Source organism: Rhincodon typus, chromosome 13 (genome assembly GCF_021869965.1).
Source record: "Rhincodon typus isolate 14 chromosome 13, sRhiTyp1.1, whole genome shotgun sequence".
Classification (NCBI taxonomy): domain Eukaryota; kingdom Metazoa; phylum Chordata; class Chondrichthyes; order Orectolobiformes; family Rhincodontidae; genus Rhincodon; species Rhincodon typus.
This window is the reverse complement of record NC_063344.1, coordinates 4,603,070-4,623,721: the sequence shown is the minus strand read 5'-3', so window position 1 is coordinate 4,623,721 and position 20,652 is coordinate 4,603,070. Positions and strand designations below refer to the sequence as shown.

Genomic DNA, 20,652 nt, shown 5'->3' with positions numbered 1-20,652 from the left:
CTGATTTTTTTTCTTCACAGATGCTGCCAGACCTGCTGAGCTTTTCCAGAAACTTCTGTTTCTGTTCCTGATTTACAGCATCTGCGGTTCTTTCAGTTTTTATTTAATGCCAGTGTGGAGGTTTGGTATATTACTCTGCTGTGTTCAAAGTAAAAGCAATTAGATATCTTGATGTAATATTGACTGCTGTGAAGCATAAATACCAGCACAATCCTTTTGGGCCAAATGGCTACCTTTTGTGTTTTTTAAATATGTCATAATATTAAATTTTCATTTTGGAATTAAAGAAGGGAAGGAGTAAAGTGAACAAAGCTTGTTTGGTATGACTGACAAAGATATTACCTTGGAAGTTATTTTATTGTCTTTTGCTGGAACATGTTGACTATCCAATGACAATCTGTTTCCTTCTTCAAGTGTTTGTGAGGTGGTATCAGACACAGAATTTATAAGTAAAAGATCAAAAGGTCACACAACTGATGAGGATGTATTAAACAAACATAAGATGCTGTTAAATATTTAATCAGCTAGAATGTTTGATTAATATATAAATCCCAGAACCCCTTTCAAGTCACTGCCCTGAGAGAACTAAGGGTTTTATCATTGTAAAGAAGAGGTGACATTTTAGGTCAGACAATGCATGTTTTGTGTTTTGGTTTGGAGTCTGATACCGCCTCACTAACACCTGAAGGAGGAGCGAGGCTCCAAAAGCTTGTGTTTTCAAATAAACCAGTTGGACTATAACCTGGTGTTGTGTGATTTCTGACCTTGTCCACCCCAGTCCAACACTGGCACTTCCACATCTATCTGTTTCCTAGAATTGTAATTAATTTATCCATTTGAAAGATTCAGCAGTATGAAGGTTATGGAGAAGCAGCAAGGAAATGTGTTACTTCCAATGAAGAACTAACATCTGCATTAAGACCAAGAACCACATGACCACAATCTGTGCTGAAGCTTCTATTGCTTTGAATAAAAAAAATCTGCAAATCAATTTGACTAGAATTTCTATAAATTTTCTTAAATTGTCAGCTAAAATATTGACAGGTTTTGGTGTTTTGATTTATTTTTATGGCACCACTGAGCCCTTAGGAGCACCAAGATCAGCATTTATTAATCTCCAGGCCCTTTGAAATTCAAAACGAACATAAATTAGCAAGTAAGAAATACAGTACCCAATAGAATTGAGTTGTTTGGGTTTAACAGAACTGCTTGACTTGGCTTAAGAGTTCGAAAACACCTGTGAACTATAATTTGGGATTCTTACTCTTTTGAGAACACTAAAAAAACATTTCGGGATTATTCTTCATAGACGATGCTGTCCATGCTCTTGACCCCTGTTGCTAATTGGTGAAGACCCCCATGAATGACTGGGAAGGAATCTAGTTACTGTCCCATATGTGTACCAGATTAAATACACTTTCACTCCAATGGAGTAGTTAGTTTTGTTTCCTAATTATTCTGAACAAATTCTGCAATATGTTGTAAAATATCCCAAGGGTAGTGTTTTAGTTTCTGTTGAAAGGCTGCAGGTAGATATGCAATTTGAGGATTTCTTGTTTGTGCATAAATATTTATGGAGATTTAAAATTCCTGTCTGCCGTACTGTTTAAAAAGCCAGCTGAAGAAGCCTCTATTTTAGTGTATCTTAGAGTTTTACAGGCTATTTTTATATATTCTATTACAAAAGCTATCCTTTTTTCCTTAAATTTCGAATTGGCTTTTTCTTTCTTGCAGGAGCAGAAAACGTACCCATGAATTTATTGAATCTGATTTTTCAGACAAGTAAGTACATCTTAAAATTTGAAGAGATCATAAAGATTATTTCCCCATTTACTTGAAAAATTATGTAAACCTTTTTTTTTGGACAACGCACTCTCTCAGGCATGAGAGTGCCTTGTCCATTTCGATTTACTTCCTGCGACTAAAAATAGCTTTTCTTTCAGAGGGCTGTAACCTTGTTGCACTTGAATGCTCTAACAACTGTCATGAAACACGTCTCAAGAGAATAGGGCATCTGGTCTTTTCCATTGCGGAGGCGCTGCTCACTTACATTGCAGGAAGCTTTCCTGCAAAATAAACTGCAGCATCCATGTATGCTTGGAAGAGGTGTCCATATTTGGACAGTAAAGCTTTGGGAACTAGTGTATTTGCTGTGATTTGTCTTCAGTCTTTGCAACATTTGCGTGTATGTTTTTCATGTCTGAAAGTGTATATGTTTGTAATAATATCTGTAATTAGCTTTCATAGAAGCAGCTTCTGATATATGTCTTTGTGCTTTTCACTTGTAAAAGGAAGAAAATTTTTCTGTGTTACCAATTTGGCAATTAATTGATGCAGCCACAACATGGAAGACTTTCTAAAATTTTAAGTTTTGCGCAGCTTATAATCTGATTTAAGGAAAGCCATGTTTAGCTGATCCACATCACAACTATTTTGTTTTGCAACTGTCCTCAATCCAGATAGCATAACTCACCCATGTTAATTTTATTTCAGTGCATCTTACTTATTGCAGCTTCACAAAGTAGAGATGGTGTTAGTAGTTGCGTACATTCAGTTTCTTACATTTGTAGAAAGTGACACGATATCGTATACAATCAATGCAAGCGGAACCTTTTTGTATCTCCATTAGTTGCAGCTGCTTCTTGTTTGTTAGCTTGGCGTGGTTGTGAATTTGTTATTCAGATTTTAGTGCCCTAATGTTAAAATGCACAATGAAAATCTCAGGTGCTTCACCAAATAAATTTTAAATATTTACAGACCCATTGATTCTGCGACAGACAAAGCTGTTAAGACAAAATGGAAGTAATTTTGCAGAAGGGTCTGTGATTTGGTTAGGCTTCAGCAATGGGGATATTGCAAATCCACAGACTTGATTCCTGTAGCTTGTAACTTAATTATATTCACAGACCAATGCAAAATTATTCTTCACACGTTCATAAGAAAAAGGGAAGAATTAGGCCATTCGGCCCATCGAGCCTGCTCCACCATTCAATCATGGCTGATATGCTCCTCACCCCCGTTTTCCTGCCTTCTCCCCATGACCATTCAACCCATTACCATTTAAAAATCTGTCTAACTCCTTAAATTTACTCACTATCCCAACATCCACCGCACTTTGGGGTAGCAAGTTCCACAGATACACAACCCTGTGGGAGAAGTAATTTTTCCTCAATTCTGTTTTAAATTTTCTACCCCTTATCCTAAGACTATGACCCCTCATCCTAGAATGCCCCACGAGAGGGCGCATCCGCTCCATGTCTATTTTATTTATACCTTTTATCACCTTGAATACCTCAATTTGATCTCCCCTCATTCTTCTAAATTCTAGACAGTATTGGCCGAAACTGTTCAATCTCTGTTCATGCGACAAACCGTTCATCTCTGGGATCAATCTAGTGAACCTCCTCTGAACTGCCTCCAATGCCACCACATTCCTTCCTCAAATAAGGGGACCAAAACTGTGCACAGTACTCCAGGTACGGTCTCACCGATGCCATGTATTGTTGCAACAATACTTTCTTACCTTTATATTCTATTCCTTTAGCTATAAAAGCCAACATTCCATTCACTTTGTTTATTATCTGCTGTACCTACATGCTAGTTTTCTATGACTCGTGAACGAGTACGCCCAGATCCCTCTGCACCGGAGCTCCCCGAAGTCTCTCCCCATTTAGAAAACAAGTCGCCTTCCTATTTTTCTGACCAAAATGCATGACCGCACACTTATCCACATTAAACTCCATCTGCCACATTTTGGCCCAGTCTCCTAACCTATCTATATCTATTTGTAAGGTTCTTATTTCCTCATTGCAATTTACCGTTCCATCTTTTTTTGTGTCATCTGCAAATTTGGCTATAGAGCCTTCTATCCCTGTATCCAAGTCATTCATATAGATTGTAAATAGTTGGGGTCCAAGGACTGGACCCTATGGCACCCCACTAGTTACCTCTTGTCATCCAGAAAAAAACCCATTTATCTGGACTCTCTGTCTTCTGTCCATCAACCAGTCAGCTATCCAAACTAATGAATTACCCTTAATCCCATATGATCCAATCTTGTTAATTAACCTTTCGTGCAGCACCTTATCAAACGCCTTCCGGAAGTCCAGATATATTACATCTATATTTTGCTTGTTACATCTTCGAGGAACTCTAGCAAATTAGTCAAAACATAATTTGCCTTTCATTAAACCATGCTGACTCTGATGGACTTTCCAAATGTCCTGATATTGCTTCCTTGATAATAGATTCTAACACTTTGCCACCAACAGATGTTAAAGTAACTGGTCTGTAATTTCCCACATATTGCCTTCCTCCCTTTTTGAATAAGGGCGTTACATCAGCATTTTTCCAATCCACTGGAGCCTTTCCTGTGTCCAGGGAATTTTGGAATATTGTGACCAATGGATCCACTATCTCTACCACCACTTCCTTTAATACCCTAGAATGTAGGCCACCAGGTTGGGACACTTGTCTGCCCTCAATCCTAATAGTTTGCTGAGTAGGTATAGTTTAGAGTTAAGGAATAGAGTTGGTACAGTTTAATGTGAATACATAAAAGTGGTCTATTTCTGATTTTGAATGGTTTTGTTTGTTCAGAATTCAGTTATGATTCAAATCTACAGTGGTAAAATTTGCTGGCAGATAGTATTTTATTTACTCCAACCCAATTTGTTTTATTTCCTTAAAATTTCCTGTTCTAAGTTTCAGTATTGCACTTTAACTTAAGTCATATTAGAAAACTGTTTAATGTGAACTCATAATAGGTCCATTCATCAGATAGTACTTGAATGCATTATTCATTTTCTTGGATAATAACCTGCAGACATTTACTATCAATCCCTTTTCTTCTCAATGTAAGCTGTAAGAATTGAGTGTATATAGACTGGTCACACAGGTTAATTCTGCCACTCTTGATCCCTGGACAAGATCAGGAACCGTGGTGGGTGGAAGCTGAAAGTAACTCTCCAGCCTTCATCTCGCTTATAGACAGTTCTTATGCAGGCAGAGTGTGATGGATGGGGGCAATGGCATTAACTATCTGTTTGAAGTTGGTATCGAGCATGGTCCTTTTGAAGGCTCCTTGAAGGAGGCTGGTTGGAAAATCCTTGAATCATCATATACCCAGACACAGCCATAGCGAGCTTAGGTGCATAGGAGCAGCCTCCCAGCAGCAGTAGACTGGTCAGCACTCCAGACAGGGCTCCAGGCTATTCCTGCTGGCCAGGGTGTAGGAGCGGCCATGTACAGAGGCTTCCCCAGTCACCGTGGTGGCGTGCCTGCAAAACCAGTTTTTAAATTTAAAGAAGGTCTAACAAAGGGAATACGTGTTGAACCATAGGACTCTGGGAAATACTGAGGATCAGAGGGACCTTGGTGTGCATGTCCACCAGTCCGGTAAAGTAGCAAGTCAGGTAGATAAAGTGGTTAAGAAGGTAACTAGGATACTTGCCTTTATTAGTTGAGGTATTGTATTTAAGAGCAAGGAGGTGGTGCCAGAGCGGAGCTGTATGAAACATGGGTCAGGCCACAGCTGGAATGTTGTGTGCTGTTTGGAACCTACTTTGTCAGAAGGATGTGATAGCACTGGACAGGGTGCAGAGGAGATATACCAGGATTTGCCTAGGCTGGAGAATTATAATTATGAGGAGAGATTGAAAAGGCTGAGGTTTTCCTTGGAGCAGAGGAGACTGGGGGAGGGGGACATGATTGAATGTGTAAAATTAAGGGAGACATAGCCAGAGTAGACAGGAAGAAACTTATTCCCTTGGTAAAGGGAATAGTGACTAAGGGCCTTGGATTTAAGGTAAGGGAAGGTGAGGATGTTTTTTTCACCCAGAGAGTGATGGGAGTCCAGAGCTCACTGCCTGTAAAGGTGCTAGAGGCAGCAACCCTTGTAACATTTAAGAAGTATTTAGATGTGCTATGAGCCAAGTGCTGGAAAACAGGATGAGAGTAGTTAGGTGCTTGTTTTTGATCAGCATGGATTCGATGGGCCAAACGACCTTTCTCAGTACTGTAGACTTCTATTGACTCAGGGCACCTCCTTTTTGAAGCATCCTGTCCTTTACTGACCCTCTTTGGGAGCTTGCTGGTCCTTTCAAAGCTGAACATCTTTCTGATTGACCCTCCTCCGGCTTCCGAGAGACTTCCTTCCTTCCTTAATTGCATGTGCCCCTGGATCATGAATTGCCCAGGCCAGGAGAATTCACAATGAAGGACAGAGGGTGGTGGTGGAGGGTTGTTTTTCGGCCTGGAGACCTGTAACCAGCGGTGTTCCACAGGGGTAGGTACTGGCTCCACTTTTGTTTGTCATTTATATAAACTATTTGGACGAGAATTTCAGAGACATGGTTAGTGAGTTTGTGGATAACACCAAAATTAGTGGTAAAGTGGACAGTGAAGAATGTCAACTAAGATTGCATTTGATCATTTGGGCCAATGGGCTGAGGAGTGGTAGATGGGGTTTAATTTGGATAAATGCAGGATGTTACATTTTGGTAAAACAAACGTGGGCAGGATTTATACAGTTAATGGTGGAGCCTTGGGTAGTGTTGTCGAACAGAGAGACCTAAGGGTTCAGGCACATTGTTCTTTGAAAGTTACGTCACTGATAGACAAGGTGGTTAAGAAGGCATTCAACACGCTTGCCTTCCTTGCTCAGACCATTGAGTATAGGAGGTGGGACGTTATGCTGTGGTTGTACAGGACGTTGGTGAGGCCTCTTTTGGAATGCTGTGTCTAGTTTTGATCGCCCTGCTATAGGAAAGATGTTATTAAATTGGAGAGAGTTCAGAAAAGACTTACCAGGATGGTGCTGAGACTGGAGGGTTTGAATTATAAGGAGAGGCTGGATAAGCTGGGACTCTTTTCACTGAAGCGTTGGAGACTGAGGGATGACCTTATAGAGGCTTGTAAAATCATCAGGAGCGTAGATAAGGTGTATAGCAAAAGTCTTTTCCCTAGGGTGGGGGAGATCAAAACTAGGGGACATATTTTAAGGTGAGAGGAGAAAGATTTAAAAGGGACTGGAAGGGCAACCTTTTCACACAGAGGGTGGTTCTTTCGTTGAATGAATTGCCAGAGGAAGTGATAGCTGCAGCTACAGCATTTGAAAGACGTTTGAACAGATACATGAATGGGAACGATTTAGAGGGATATAGGCCAAATGCAGGCAAGTAGAACTAATTTAGTTTAGGAAATTTGGTCAGCATGGACCAGTTGGGCTGAAGGGTCTGTTTCCATACTGTGTGACTCTAGGTCAGTCTTTAACTGCATGGTCACCCTTACTGGTTCAGGTTCTGCTTACCTCCATTAAAGAGATCACTCTGGCCAGTTTAATTTTTGTTCCGAATGAACAGCGTCTACAAGTTTGCTGACAACGCTACCGTGGTAGGACAGATATCAAACAACGATGAGTCAGAATACAGAAAGGAGATAGAGGGCTTGGTGATGTGGTGCAGTGATAACAACCTCTCTCTTAATGCCAGCAAAATTGAAGAACTGATCATTGAATTCAGAATGTAAGGTGGAGAACACGCCCCCATCTACATCAACGGAGTGGAGATTGGGAGGGTTGATAGCGTTGACTTCCTAGGAATGACAATAACCGACAGCCTGTCCTGGAATTCCCACATAGATGCGACAGTGAAGGAGGCACAGCGCCTTTTCTTCCTCGGGCAGCTCAGGAAATTTTGTATGTCCATAAGGACCCTCACCAACTTTTACAATGCACCACAGAAAGCATCCTGTCTGGGTCCGTAATGGCCTGGTACGGACTGTAAGAAACTACAGAAGGTTGTGTGCACAGCTCAGACCATCACGGAAACCAACCTCCCATCCATGAACTCTATTTACCAGGCTTGTTGCCACAGAAAAGCCGCCATTATTATCAAAGATCCATCCCACCCCGGTAATGCTCTCCTAAAACCTCTTCTGTCAGGCAGAAGATACAGAAGCTTCAACACATGCACCAGCAGGTTCAGGGACAGCTTCTTCCCTGCCATCATTAGACTCTCTAACTTTAAATAATGCTGATCTTGTTAATGTTGATCTTGCCTTAGTGCACGCCCTGTGCGTGTCCAAGTTATTTTTTTCACCATCTGATCTGTATGTAGTTGCTTACTATGATTTTTGCCTGTACTGCTTGTAAACAAAGCTTTTCACTGTACTTGGGTACACGTGACAGTGCATCAAATCAAATCAAATTTTGTGTATCTGGGCAGGATGAAAGGAAGTCAGCCCAATCTAGAAAGGAAGGTAAATTAATTTTGGCAGAACAAGTCTCCCCACGTGTAACACTCGTTAATCACTTTGTGTAAGCTCAGAGAAAATTAGAGTCTTGTGAGAGAACAATAATTCGTATTAAAGACTTTTTCAAATATATTTCCAAGTATAAACAATACCATGACGGTAACAGGTCCAGCAAGCTTCTAACCAATTTTCCAAAGCATGCAAGCAATCATTCCGATATCCTGAATCATCAAGAGTGCTATAACATGACCCTATGGCAGTGGATCCAGAATTCAGCGTGTTGCTCAAGGCTTGCTCAAAGTTGTCCACAGCAGCAGTAATGACCTACACTTGTAACTGAGATAGTAGGAACTGCAGATGCTGGAGAATCAGAAGAAGGGTCAAGGCCCGAAACGTCAGCCTTTCTGCTCCTCTGATGCTGCTTGGCCTGCTGTGTTCATCTAGCTCTACACTTGTTATCTCTACACTTGTAACTGACCTAGAGAAGGATGGTATCTTTACAATTGGTAACATGGCCAAAATAAATGGGAAAAAAAAGACCTAGATCTTCCTAAAGTAACTTTGCATTTCAGGCCTTGAAGATTGTACATTCTTGCAAACAAAAACACTCCCAGTGACAGCCAGTAGATTTCCAAGTAAGGGATGGCTGCATATACCTATCACTCTAATAGAATTGTTAGTTGTGTTGTTTCATCCCTTCCTTTGTTATGTTGCAACGACCTGATGCTGCGCATGTAAAATGCGAACCCCAAGTACAGGAAGCTAGAGGTGACTGACCCAATTATCATTCCCCATGGGACTGCATTCCTAACATTGGTCCTCCAGCAATGCATTATTAGTTCTTAAGAAAAAAGGTCATAAAAACAATTGCGTAAGAACATTTGCAACAGTTTAATACAGGTTTGGGAAGAAACTATGTTACGTGTACAGTTTGTTAGACCAAGGCTAAGTTTTTAGATATTTTACCTTCCCTTGCCTTTCATTTCCAGCACATTTGTGGCCATCCTGAGGCACACAGTCACTTATGTAATACTGTTGTTTTGCATGAAAATCTAATAATGATGCTCAATTTAATTTCCCTTTGCAGTGTGCATCTGATCCTGCCACAACATGAAGTGAAGCGTTCTATTCTCCTCCTGTTTTTGCTTCCTGAACTATTGCTTAAATTAAATAAGCTCAAGACGAGCTGTCATTTATGCTTTAGTCAGTAACGAGTTTACCATGTCCTGAAAATTAACCTAATACGTTTCTTTCTCGAATAGAAACGTATTAAATATTAATAACTGTGAAAATGAAATCTTACTTCATTATAGTGATGTGGTAGTTACACTAAAGGGTTGCACTTAGCAACTGCCTCATACGTCATTATGAAAAGGCAATTTGGCACACCGTCTAGGGCATTAACAAATTTAATTAAGATTTCAGCATTCTTTCTGTTAATGCTCATAACATACCACATTGTAGCTTTTTTTCCTTTTTTAAAAAGGAAAAAGTAGGAAATTCCCAGGAGTATTTCCCCTCTGGAGTAGCTTAATGCAAGGTGTCGCCATCTTATTGCCTTGTTTCATTCATTAGTTTACACTGTTATAGGTTATGATATCCAGCACTGATTCCTTTTAGCAGCTAAATGATTTTCTTGCCACTCAGCAATTACTCCACTTACTGCACAGGGGTTAGTTACTGGAGCTGCTTGCTAACACAAATCATTTCCTTCAATGGAAATAGGCCATTCAGCCCATCAAACCAGCTCTGCCATTTGAAGAGATTATGGTTGATACAATACTCCTCAGCTACACATTCCTGCTTTTTCCACATGACCCTTGATTCCCTTAATGATTAAAAATCTATCTCCGTCTTGAATGTTTTTAACAGTACAGTTTCTGCGGCCTTCAGCAGTAAAGAATTCCATAGATGCACTATCCTCTGTAAGAAAAGATTTCTCCTCATCTCTGTATTCTGAGATTATGCTCTCTGGCCCTACACTTTCCCACAAGGTGAAGCAACGTTTTCATATTTACCCTGTCAAGGCCCCTAAGTATCTTGTACATTTCAATCAGGTTATGTCTCATTCTTCTAAAATTCATATGTACAGGGCCAACCTACTTATTGTTTGATTTATTGTCACATGTACCAGAGTACAGTGAAAAGCTTTGTTTATGAGCAGTGCAGGCAGATCAATGTAAGCATGGATGTACAGATCAAAGGTTGTAACAAAAATCTTAGACAGGCATACAGATTAAATTGCACAGGGCATGCGCTAGACGAGATTAACATTAGCAAGATCAGCATTATTTGAGGCTAGAGAGTCCGTTCATCAGTCAGGAAGAAGCTGTTCGTGAACCTGTTGGTGCATGTGTTCAAGTTTTTGTATCTTCTGCCTGACAGAACGTTGTAGGAGAGCATTACTGGGGTGTGATGTGTCTTTGAAGATGATGGCAGCCTTTCCACAGCAACAAGCCATGGAAATGGAGTCCATGGATGGGAGGTTGGCTTCTGTGATGGTCTGGGCTGTGCACATAACTTTCTTTAGTTTCTTACGGCCCTGGGCAGAGCAGTTGCCATACCAGGCCGTTATGCACCCAGACAGTACGCTTTCAATGGTGCATCTGTAGAAGTTAGTGAGGGACCTTATGGATATGACAAACTTCCTGAGCTGCTTGAGGAAGAAGAGGCGTTGTTGTGCTGCCTTGACCGTCGCATCTGCATGGGAAGTCAAGGACAGGTTGTCGGTTATCGTCACTCCAAGGAACTTGATGCTGTTCACTCTCCCAACCTCCGTTCCGTTGATGTAGATGGAGGCGTGTTCTCCTCCTTTCTTTCTGAAGTCAACGATCAGTTCTTCAGTTTTGCCGACGTTGAACGAGAGGTTGTTCTCATTGCACCACATCACCAAGCCCTGTGTCTCCCTTCTGTACTTGGACTCGTTGTTGTTCGATATCCATCCTACTATGGTGGTGTCATCAGTGAACTTATAGATGGCATTTGTTCAGAATTTGGCAACACAGTCATGGGTGTGCAGGGAGTACAGTAGGGGGCTGAGAACGCATTCTTGGCGGGGGCTCCAATGTTGAGTGTTGTTATGGAGGAGATGCAGTTACCTATCCTCACTGATTGCGGTCTGTGGGTCAGAAAGCTGAGGATCCTGTTGCAGGGGGCGGACCTGAGACCAAGGTCACAGAGTTTTGAGATTAATCTGGAGGGGATAATAGTGTTGAAGGTGGAGCTGGAGCCAATGTGCAGGAGTCTAACATAGGTGTCCTTTTTGTCAAGATGTTCCAGGGATGAGTGCAGGACTGGACATATGGTGTCCACTGCGGACCTGCTACATCGGTAGGCAAACTGTAGGGGAGCGAGGCAGGCTGGGAGGCTGGAGTTGATGTGGGCCATGACCAGCCTCTCAAAGAACTTCATGATTATGGAGATAAGAGCCACTGGGCAGTAGTCGTTAAGGCACATAACGTGTGTTTTCTTAGGTACTGGGATGATGGTGGTCTTCTTGAAGCAGGTGGGGACTTCGACTTGTAGTAGGGAGAGGTTAAAGATATCTGTGAATACCTCCTCCAGTTGATCTTAATTTCTCCTCATAAGACAATCCCTCATGCCTGGGGACAACCTAGTGAACCTTCTTTGGACTGTATCCAATGTCAGTATATCTTCTTCCTTGGATAAAGGAACTAAAACAATTTAACTGGAGACTCGTATAGTTTTAGCAAGACTTCTCTGTTTTATACTCCGTTTCCTTTTGAAATAAACGACAAGATTCCATTTGCAATCTGCATTGCCTGCTGAATTTAGATGGTAGTTTTTGTGATCTATGCACAAAATTCCGTGAAATTCCTCTATTCTGTAGCTTTCTGCAGTCTTTCTCCATTTAAATAATGAAATTATTTAAATAATCTTTCCTACCCATGTGCATAGCCTTACATTTTTCGACATTATATTCCATCTGCCAGGTTTTTTTCCCCACTCACTTAACCTGTCTATATCCCTCTGCAGACTCTTCGTGTCATCCTCATTATTTGATTTGCCGCCTATTCTTTTTGTCTTGTGCAAACTTGACTGCAGTACATTCACTTTCCTCATCCAAGACATTAATATATATGGTAAGTAATTGTAGCCCCAGCACTGACCCTTGTGTCATTCCACCAGTTGCAGTTTGCCATCCTGAAATTTCCCTCCCTAATACAAACCTCTAATTTCTATTAGACAGCCCATCCTGTGTCCAAGAGTCTATTGATCAGTAATGTCTGGTTTTGTTGCAGGAGATCCGAGTTTTCACTTTACTTAGTGAGCCCTTATATTAAATGCCTACACCGTATTGCATAAAAATATGCTTCCAAAACACCTTCAAGACAGAAAATAACTAGAGACTCCCTTCTTCCTTAACTTGAGAGTACTTGTTACTCCATATTTGGTGCTATTCCGTATGTGCTAAGATACCCTGAAGAGGTGTGTTTACAGTTAGGTTGCCTTGGCGGCCAAAGTCTTTTTATCATGAGCATAATTATTCAGACAGTGTGATCTGATTTCTCACCATTTGAGGTTAACAAAAAAAAACAACTAATTGCACCCCTGTTTGCTATTACACAAAGTGGATCTGTTTCTCTTTGTACCAAATAATGTGGGAGTAAGGTTCTTTATAAATTGTGGGTCATGACGTAAATTACAGTTAATTTGTTCATTCGTTTTGTACTGCTACAGTCTGCAAAGTGCGTTGGCACATTTACTTATAACCTGACATGCATATATAAAGAATCCATCAGTGCCAACTGAATGCGGAAAAATAAATCAGTCCTTCTTAACTGTTTGTTTACATCAAATGCACAGAATTTTATTTCATTTACAGTACATTTTATTACTATTAATATTTCTTATACATGTGATCAATTTCGCTTGTTCAAAAACTTGAAGGGCATGCCAGAAGAGGAAATATAAGTACGGATAGATGGACATGAAACGAGTGCAAGTTTTGTTAAACAGTACAGATCATAAGAAAATATCCATAAAGACAGAATCAGGATACTGATGACAAATCTAACTTAATGCGGACAAATTCATGCATTTTAAAAGGAACATCCTACTTTTATGTGATGTTTTTCAAATTCTCCAATCATTCCAGGTATTTCACAGAAGCATAGACAAATGCAGCATCTCAATCAGATCCCTCCTCAGCCTCCTCTGCTCCAGGGGAAACGAACCCAGCCTATCCTGTCTTACCTCATAATTAAGAATTTTCATCCCAGGCAGCATCCTGGTGAATCTCCTCTGCATCCTCTGTCATGAGGCTTAATTTGGTGTTTTCAATGTGGAGAGATAAGGTTAGGTTAGGGTTCACATGGAAGAGGGGGTGGGGTAGTTTATCTGTAAGGGGACTGAGAGTCTTTGAAAGAGGGACCTACCCTGAGGCCACTGGCATTCCCAAACCTGATAGTTTTCAGAAGGTAATCCTGATCATGGTGATCTTCAGAAAGCACAGGGCACAGATGTGAGTTTGGGAGATTCTCTGAGGTATCAGTAAGTCCTGGTGAGCGCAGGAATATTAAGTGGCTTGTTATTGAGCATAATTAGCCAATAAACCAGTTTCCCACATAAACCCATTCCAGCCAACAACTTTGTAAAAGGTCAGTTTGCCTTCAGGCAGTAATGGGATGTACAGCCTGTTCTGCAACTATGCTGGCTGTCTATCACCAAATCCACTCTGAATCCTGTAGTGATTAGAACAAGGTCAGCCAGAATATTAGTTCCCTATTTGGGGCTCTTAACCTGGTCCAATCAGGGAGCCCTGGCTGACAGATATAAACAGGAGTGTCAGAAATTCTGCTCACTCTAGGAGCCAGCTATGAGCCAGTTGAGTCAGTACAATGTACTATGCATGTGTAAATAAAGGGTGACTTGGTGACAGGATACCAGATTTCGTGGAGTTATTTCAGATCCAACCCATGGAATATTTTGTATCTACTTGACCAGGAGTTCAGTTTAATATGCATTATGAAAAAGAGCATCTCTGTCTATCCAGCACTCTCCAAGTACTGTACAGAAATGTCAGATGAAATATGAATAGAGATATAAATTCAACAGGAAGAAAAGGTATGGAGACATATTGAAACTAAGAATACAAATAGTTTTTTCCTTGAACTATGAGTGCATTAGTGCTAATAAAACAGGTTATAGTATTGTAATTATTACAAGTAAGTAAAAATGCAAGGTTAAAAAGGCTTCACCTGTATTCTTGTTTGCACACATCAAATAAATTTAAAAAGCACTGCAGAAGCAAAGTATAAAATCTGCTTTCTTTTCCTGTTTTAGCAAAAGAAGCAAAAAGGGAGAAAAGAATGGAAAGGGATTACGACACTTTTCAATGAAGGTGTGTGAGAAGGTGCAGCGGAAGGGAACTACCTCGTATAATGAAGTGGCCGATGAGCTCGTGGCTGAGTTCAGTAATTCCAGTACTCACATGTCTTCAGATTCTGTAAGTCGGAGAGTTCTTCATAACAAATCAAATTCCACTATGATCAGTTCAGTTAATAATCTGTCATTTAGGATCTCCCTCCTTATTCATTTAACCTTAACATAGAAGAACAATGTACTATTAAGAAACCTTCTGTAACATTTTTGTCAGCTGATTCCTACACATCTAAACTCTTATTCTAAGCAGTAACCTGCATCTAGTGCTTTTAATTCTATATTTTATAAATACCATAAGAAGCTGGCTTATGATTTGCGATGTAAAACAGTGTGATCTAATAAGTAAATACCCTCGCTCACACTGTAATAATTTTGTGCAAATCTGTATATGGATTTGTACATATTCCGTTGGTGCCATCCTTTCTTAATCTAGTTGCATCTCTGAACATCTCCAGTAATGGTATTCTGTACCTGTGCTGTATTTCCAGAGACCCTTAAGTTTCAGTCTTTATCTTCTTCCTCTTCCATGTTTCATGCTGCCTTTCAGCATTATCTAAAGATATAGCATCAGGTTTCATGTGTACACTGACTGCAATCAGTTTTAGCTGTCTGGTTGCCCCCTCAGTCCCTTCACTATCACTGTATTGTTAGCCCACTTGCCTGACATTCCATTCTGAATAAAGTGCAATTTGCTCCAAATAAATAGAGCAGGCATGTTGGGCTGAATGGCCTCCTTCTGTGCCATAACCATTACGTAAACATCATCAGGATGCCCAAAGCCACTGCCTTCAGCTTTTTTTACAAATTCCTTAACTTCAACATTCAATTCCATCCTTCTCTGGCTACTGACTTGGGTTGAAGTTTGAAAACTTTGTCCTGTTGACCCCATATCCTGTTCAATCATAAAGACCACCTACAAACCACGCTGGAACTGTGCACATATCCCCATTTATCTTAGTCCAACTACTGTTGAAATCACTTTCATGTTTTTGTCATTGATGCTTCCAGGCTTAACTATTCCAATCCACAAGTGACCAGACTCCATGTACTTAAGCTGATCCAAATCTTTTCATCCTGTATCCTAAACTTCACAAGTCCTGCACCAACATGAATACTCTGCCCCCTGATGGATGCTAGTCCATGAATATCTTGATAGTAACATTCCCATTCCAATGATAACATTTCTCTACAGCCTCATCCTTTACTATCCTTGCGATCTCCTCAAGCCCTGCCAAGAACTTTGCTATCCTAAAAAATGAATGCAAGTTACTTTTAAGCTGGTATTACTAGAACTTGAGTTTGCTTGTTTATCTTCCACTATTTGCAGATAGTACAGTTTTGGGTGGGAGGATGAACTGTGAGGGAGATGCTGAGATGTTTCATTGTGATTTGGGCAAGTTGAGTGAGTGGGCAAATGCACGGGAGTTGAAGTATCATGTGGATAAACAAAACATTGATAGCCAAAACAGGAAGGTAGATAATTATCTAAGTAGTGATAGACTGGGAAGGAGCAAAGTACAACAAGTGTGGGTGGGTATCCTGTTGTCATTTTACACTAGTTACTGCAGGTAAGCGTTGCTGGAGCAGCAGATGGTGAAGAAGGCAAATGGTACATTGGCCTTCATAGCGAGAGGATTTGAGTACAGGAACAAGGATGTCTTGCTGCAATTATGCAGGGCATTGGTGAGACCACACCTGGAACACTGTGTGCAGTTTTAGTCTCCTTATATGAGGAAAGATATTCTGGTGATAGAGGAAGAATAACAAAGGTTTAATCAGACTGATCCCTGGCATGGCAGGACTGAAATCTGCAGAGGTGCTGGATTGGTCAGGACTGTGTTCATTAGAGTATAGAAGAATGAGATGGGATCTCACTGATAGCTCTAAAATTCTAACAAGCCTAGACAGGGTAAACACAGGAAAGGTGTTCCCAATGACTGGGGAGTCCAGAACACTGGAGTTACAGTCTACAGATACTGAGTCGGCCAATTAGGACTGAGATGAGGAGAAATTTCTTCACCCAGAGAGTGGTGAGCCTTTGGAATGGTTGAGGCCAACATAGAATGTTTTCAGGAAGGAATTAGATATAGCTCTTCGGGCTAAAGGAATTAAAAGATGTGGTGAGAAAGCGGGAAGAGGGAACTGAGTTGAATGATCAGCCACAATTGTATTGAACAGACTCGAAGGGCTGGCTGAATGACCTACTCCTCTGAGTGTCTTATATAGCGACCCTCTGTTACCTAACTCAGACTCATATAACAATGAACCTGATCCACAGATCTTCAATTAAATTGGAGGCTTAAAAGAGAAATTACCATAAATGGCATTAACACTGTTATGTGGGCCTGCATAATAACATTTTGAAACTGTGTGGTTTAGTTGTTCCAAATTCACGAATAAGTTTGAAGAAACGTTCATCACTAAACTTGGTTTGTTTTGCACATCCTCTTTCAGCAGGCATACGATCAAAAGAACATTCGACGTCGTGTTTACGATGCACTTAACGTGCTGATGGCTATGAACATAATTTCTAAAGAGAAGAAAGAAATCCGATGGATTGGGCTTCCCACAAACTCTGCTCAGGAATTTCAGAATCTTGAGGTGAGTTTATTTGGATTGTGTTGAAATATATCAACTCGTATCCACTTGTAGTACACCATAAGGCTTAAATTTGCTCAGAGTTTAGTAATCCAAAGCTTTAAGAATCACAGCAGTTGAATCAGATTAAAGTGGAAGTTGGTTGAGATCATCCCTGGAAAGTAATTTTATGGCTTGTCAAGTTTCAGTAGACAATTTTTTACATGATTTTTGATTTTCATTCAGTTGTATTTTTAGCGTTAGCTGTGCTTCAGTAGCACTCACCTGAGTCAGGAGATTGTGCATTCAAGTCTCAATCCAGAAATTTGAGCTCATAATCTGAGTACTGAATGATTGCTGCACTGTCAGAGGGTACCATCTTTTAGGTGAGATGTTAAACAGGCACCCTCTTAGGTGGATGTGAAAAATTTCATTACGTTGTTTTTTGGAATAACAGGGGAATCCTCCTAGCCGATGGTTATCCCTGGTCCACTGTCACTAATCAGAAGATTTGGGACATTTTTGCAGATATTAAATGCAATTTGCCTCCTGTACTCTTCTGTTACTCGATCATACTGTAGAACTCCGGCTGTAAAGTGCTTTGGGTCATCCTGAGATCACGATGGCTTGATATAAATACAAATATATTATTTCCTTCTTGTGCCACGGATGTTTCTTCTTGCCTAGAATGCTTGCACGCCTTTATGTTAATTTCTTAGCTTCAGGCTTTTCCTCCCATGTTTTTTCTCTTTATGGTTGATGTGTATGTTTCCACAGCCAAGAATCCAGGCTGCCAAGATGGCTACACTGTTGATATTTAATTAGCTACTGAGGAAGTACAGGGGAATAGCCTGGCTTGACTCCCTCTTTTACTCTAGCTTCTCTGTGCAAAGGGTCAGGACCTTCACTTACTTTGGCCCCTGATGTGGTTATTGAAACTGAAACTGCTTGTGTGGGAAATTGTAAGCGTAATTCTGTGTCTTCCCATTCTGTTTCACAGTTGGGCGGTATAAATTAGACTGTTTTGCTAGGTTGCCTGTAGTGCCTGTCTTTAATTTTTAGCATCATGTGTGGTGGAAAGCAGTTTGCTGTGGTATCTAATCATTTAGGAACACTGGAAGGTGTAGGATAAAATCTTATTCTGCAATCTGTTTTGGTCACAAAAACTAAGACCTCATATTATCCTCAAAAATATGATTCCCATTTCAATGTCTCTATATTTCTTTATTCTTTCATGGGATGCGGGCATCACTGGCAAGGCCAGCATTTATTGCCCATCTCAAATTGTCCATGAACTGGGTAGCTTGTGAAGCCATTTTAGAGTATCTTTAAGAGTCAGCCACAATGGTATGAATCTGTAGTCACCTACTGGCCAGACTGCGTAAGGAAGACACATTTCCTTTGCTAAATGACATTAGTAAACTCGACGACAGTTGATGATAATTTCATGGCACCATTACTGAAACTGGCTTTCCCATGGGCTGTAGCAATTCAAGAAGGCAGCTCCTCAAGAGCAATTAAGGATAGGCAGTAAATTCTGGCCTAACCAAAGACATCCACATCCCATGAATAATTCTTGTAAAATTCCAGATTTATTAATTGCATTTAAATTCCAGCAACTACCACGGTAGGATTTGAACTTGTGCCCCCAGAGCATTAGCCTGGACCTCTGGATTACTGGACATTACCACAACCTCCCGTATTTGTCCACGTGGCGAGCATCCTTGTGCAGTCCATTCCAGTAATTCAGCGCTTACTTATCAACCTGTTTAAAGATGCTATGACATACCCTTGGAGCAGGTGGGTCTTGAACGCAGTCCTCTCACCTCAGAGATAGGGACACTACCATGGTGCCATAAAAACTCGCATTTCAGTGCTGAGGACATTAACTTACTTAATAACCCATGTCTATAAAATCAAATGTTTCTTCTTCTCCAAGAATATTGAACGGTAGTCATACATCTGTGATTTAAACTATCTCTTTTCCGTTTATCACAATGACTATTAGGATTTTAGTCCCATGTCATAAATATAAATTTTAGTTTGCAACCTCCTTCTTTTGGTGACTGTCCTTGCCCCCACAAAGTTAAAAGTCAAGTAGTAGAATTAGTGTCATTAACTCTATTTAGCTGCCCCACACAGTGGTGATCATGAGTGTGGCTCGAATTCTCATTCATGTAGGGAGAGGTGAGGCCACAGAAGGTTTGGAGGCAGGTATAATGTTAAAGTTGAGGCATTGGAGTGCCTGGTTTGTGTACAGGGTTAGGATTTGGGTGGATGAATGCCGGGTAAGTTGGAGCTTGAGAAGCTGGACCTTCAGGAAAAATCAGGTCTTGATAGGATAACGACCTGGCTGCGAGTGTCTGTTGGTGAGACTAAAGCAGAGATGAACATTGGCAATCTATAGGTTTCACACCTTGGAGACATTAAAATAGGTATCATTGTTTTTACCGTTTGCTCTGATGATGTCTACTAACTTTGTGCAGAGTGTGATTGATTCTGGGTCTCTGAAAGGTTACCAGTTTGCACATGACATTAATGGGTTTCATTTCTTTCTTCTGTTTATGACACCTTCGCTTCCCCTCCGCCCCACCCGACCACAACCCACCCACCCATCCGCCCCGCGCCTTTCAGTAAAGATCACAAAACCATATCTTAATGCACCACTAAAAGAAATAGTTAAATAACAGCCTGATGGAAGCTTGCTGTCAGATAAGACCGTACTTAAAATTGGTGCCTCCAAGAATGATTACAAATATTTCACAAGTACACCTGGAAGAGGATACATTTGAAATGTCTCCTATGTATCCTCAAAATTGTTAATTATCATTTTAACAAGTCAGCTCGCCTAAGTACATGTTATATAGCTGTAGAGCAGCTCTTAGTACACTATTGGGCGTGGAAAGGAATTTAAAGCTCACAAACAAAAATGAACATGCTAACAATTTAAACTGTATTCTGAGTAAGCATAAGTAAATTTGAATAAGGTCTAATTTGGGGAATTTTCATTGAGATGTGTTAGCTGCATCAGTTCCATTATTCTTTGATCTTTGATTTTATTGTCGTGTATACCGAAATACAGTGAAAAGCTTTACAAGCAGTACAGACAGATCACAGCAAGGATGTGACTTAGAGGCATACAGGTTACATTGCAGGTTACATTATTTGAGGCTAGAGTCCATTCAACAGTCTGACAACGGCTGGAAAGAAGCTGTTCCTGAACCTTCTCAAGCGTGTGTTCAGGCTTCTGAATGTTCTCCCTGACAGAAGAGGTTGTAGGAAATCATTAGCGGGGTGCGATGCGTCTTTAATGATGTTGGCCATCTTTCCGCAGCAGCGAGCCATGTAAATGGAGTCCTTGGATGGGAGATAACAAGGTGTAGAGCTGGATGAACACAGCAGGCCAAGCAGCATCAT

At 40.7% G+C, this 20,652-nt stretch overlaps 1 protein-coding gene across 9 annotated transcripts in view; it reads left to right on the top strand.

The window, feature by feature from the left end:
- LOC109932287 (transcription factor Dp-2) overlaps nt 1–20,652 on the top strand; it is a 189,224-nt gene that overhangs the window by 143,039 nt on the left and 25,533 nt on the right. For 7 of the 9 annotated variants that reach the window (XM_048604636.1, XM_048604634.1, XM_048604643.1 and 4 more), the window contains 3 exons: nt 1,735–1,782; nt 14,560–14,722; nt 17,113–17,259. In XM_048604636.1, the coding sequence (XP_048460593.1) occupies nt 1,735–1,782; nt 14,560–14,722; nt 17,113–17,259 (358 nt within the window). The remainder of the gene's footprint in view (nt 1–1,734; nt 1,783–14,559; nt 14,723–17,112; nt 17,260–20,652) is intronic. The other 2 variants (XM_048604635.1, XM_048604638.1) reach the window with 2 other exon arrangements.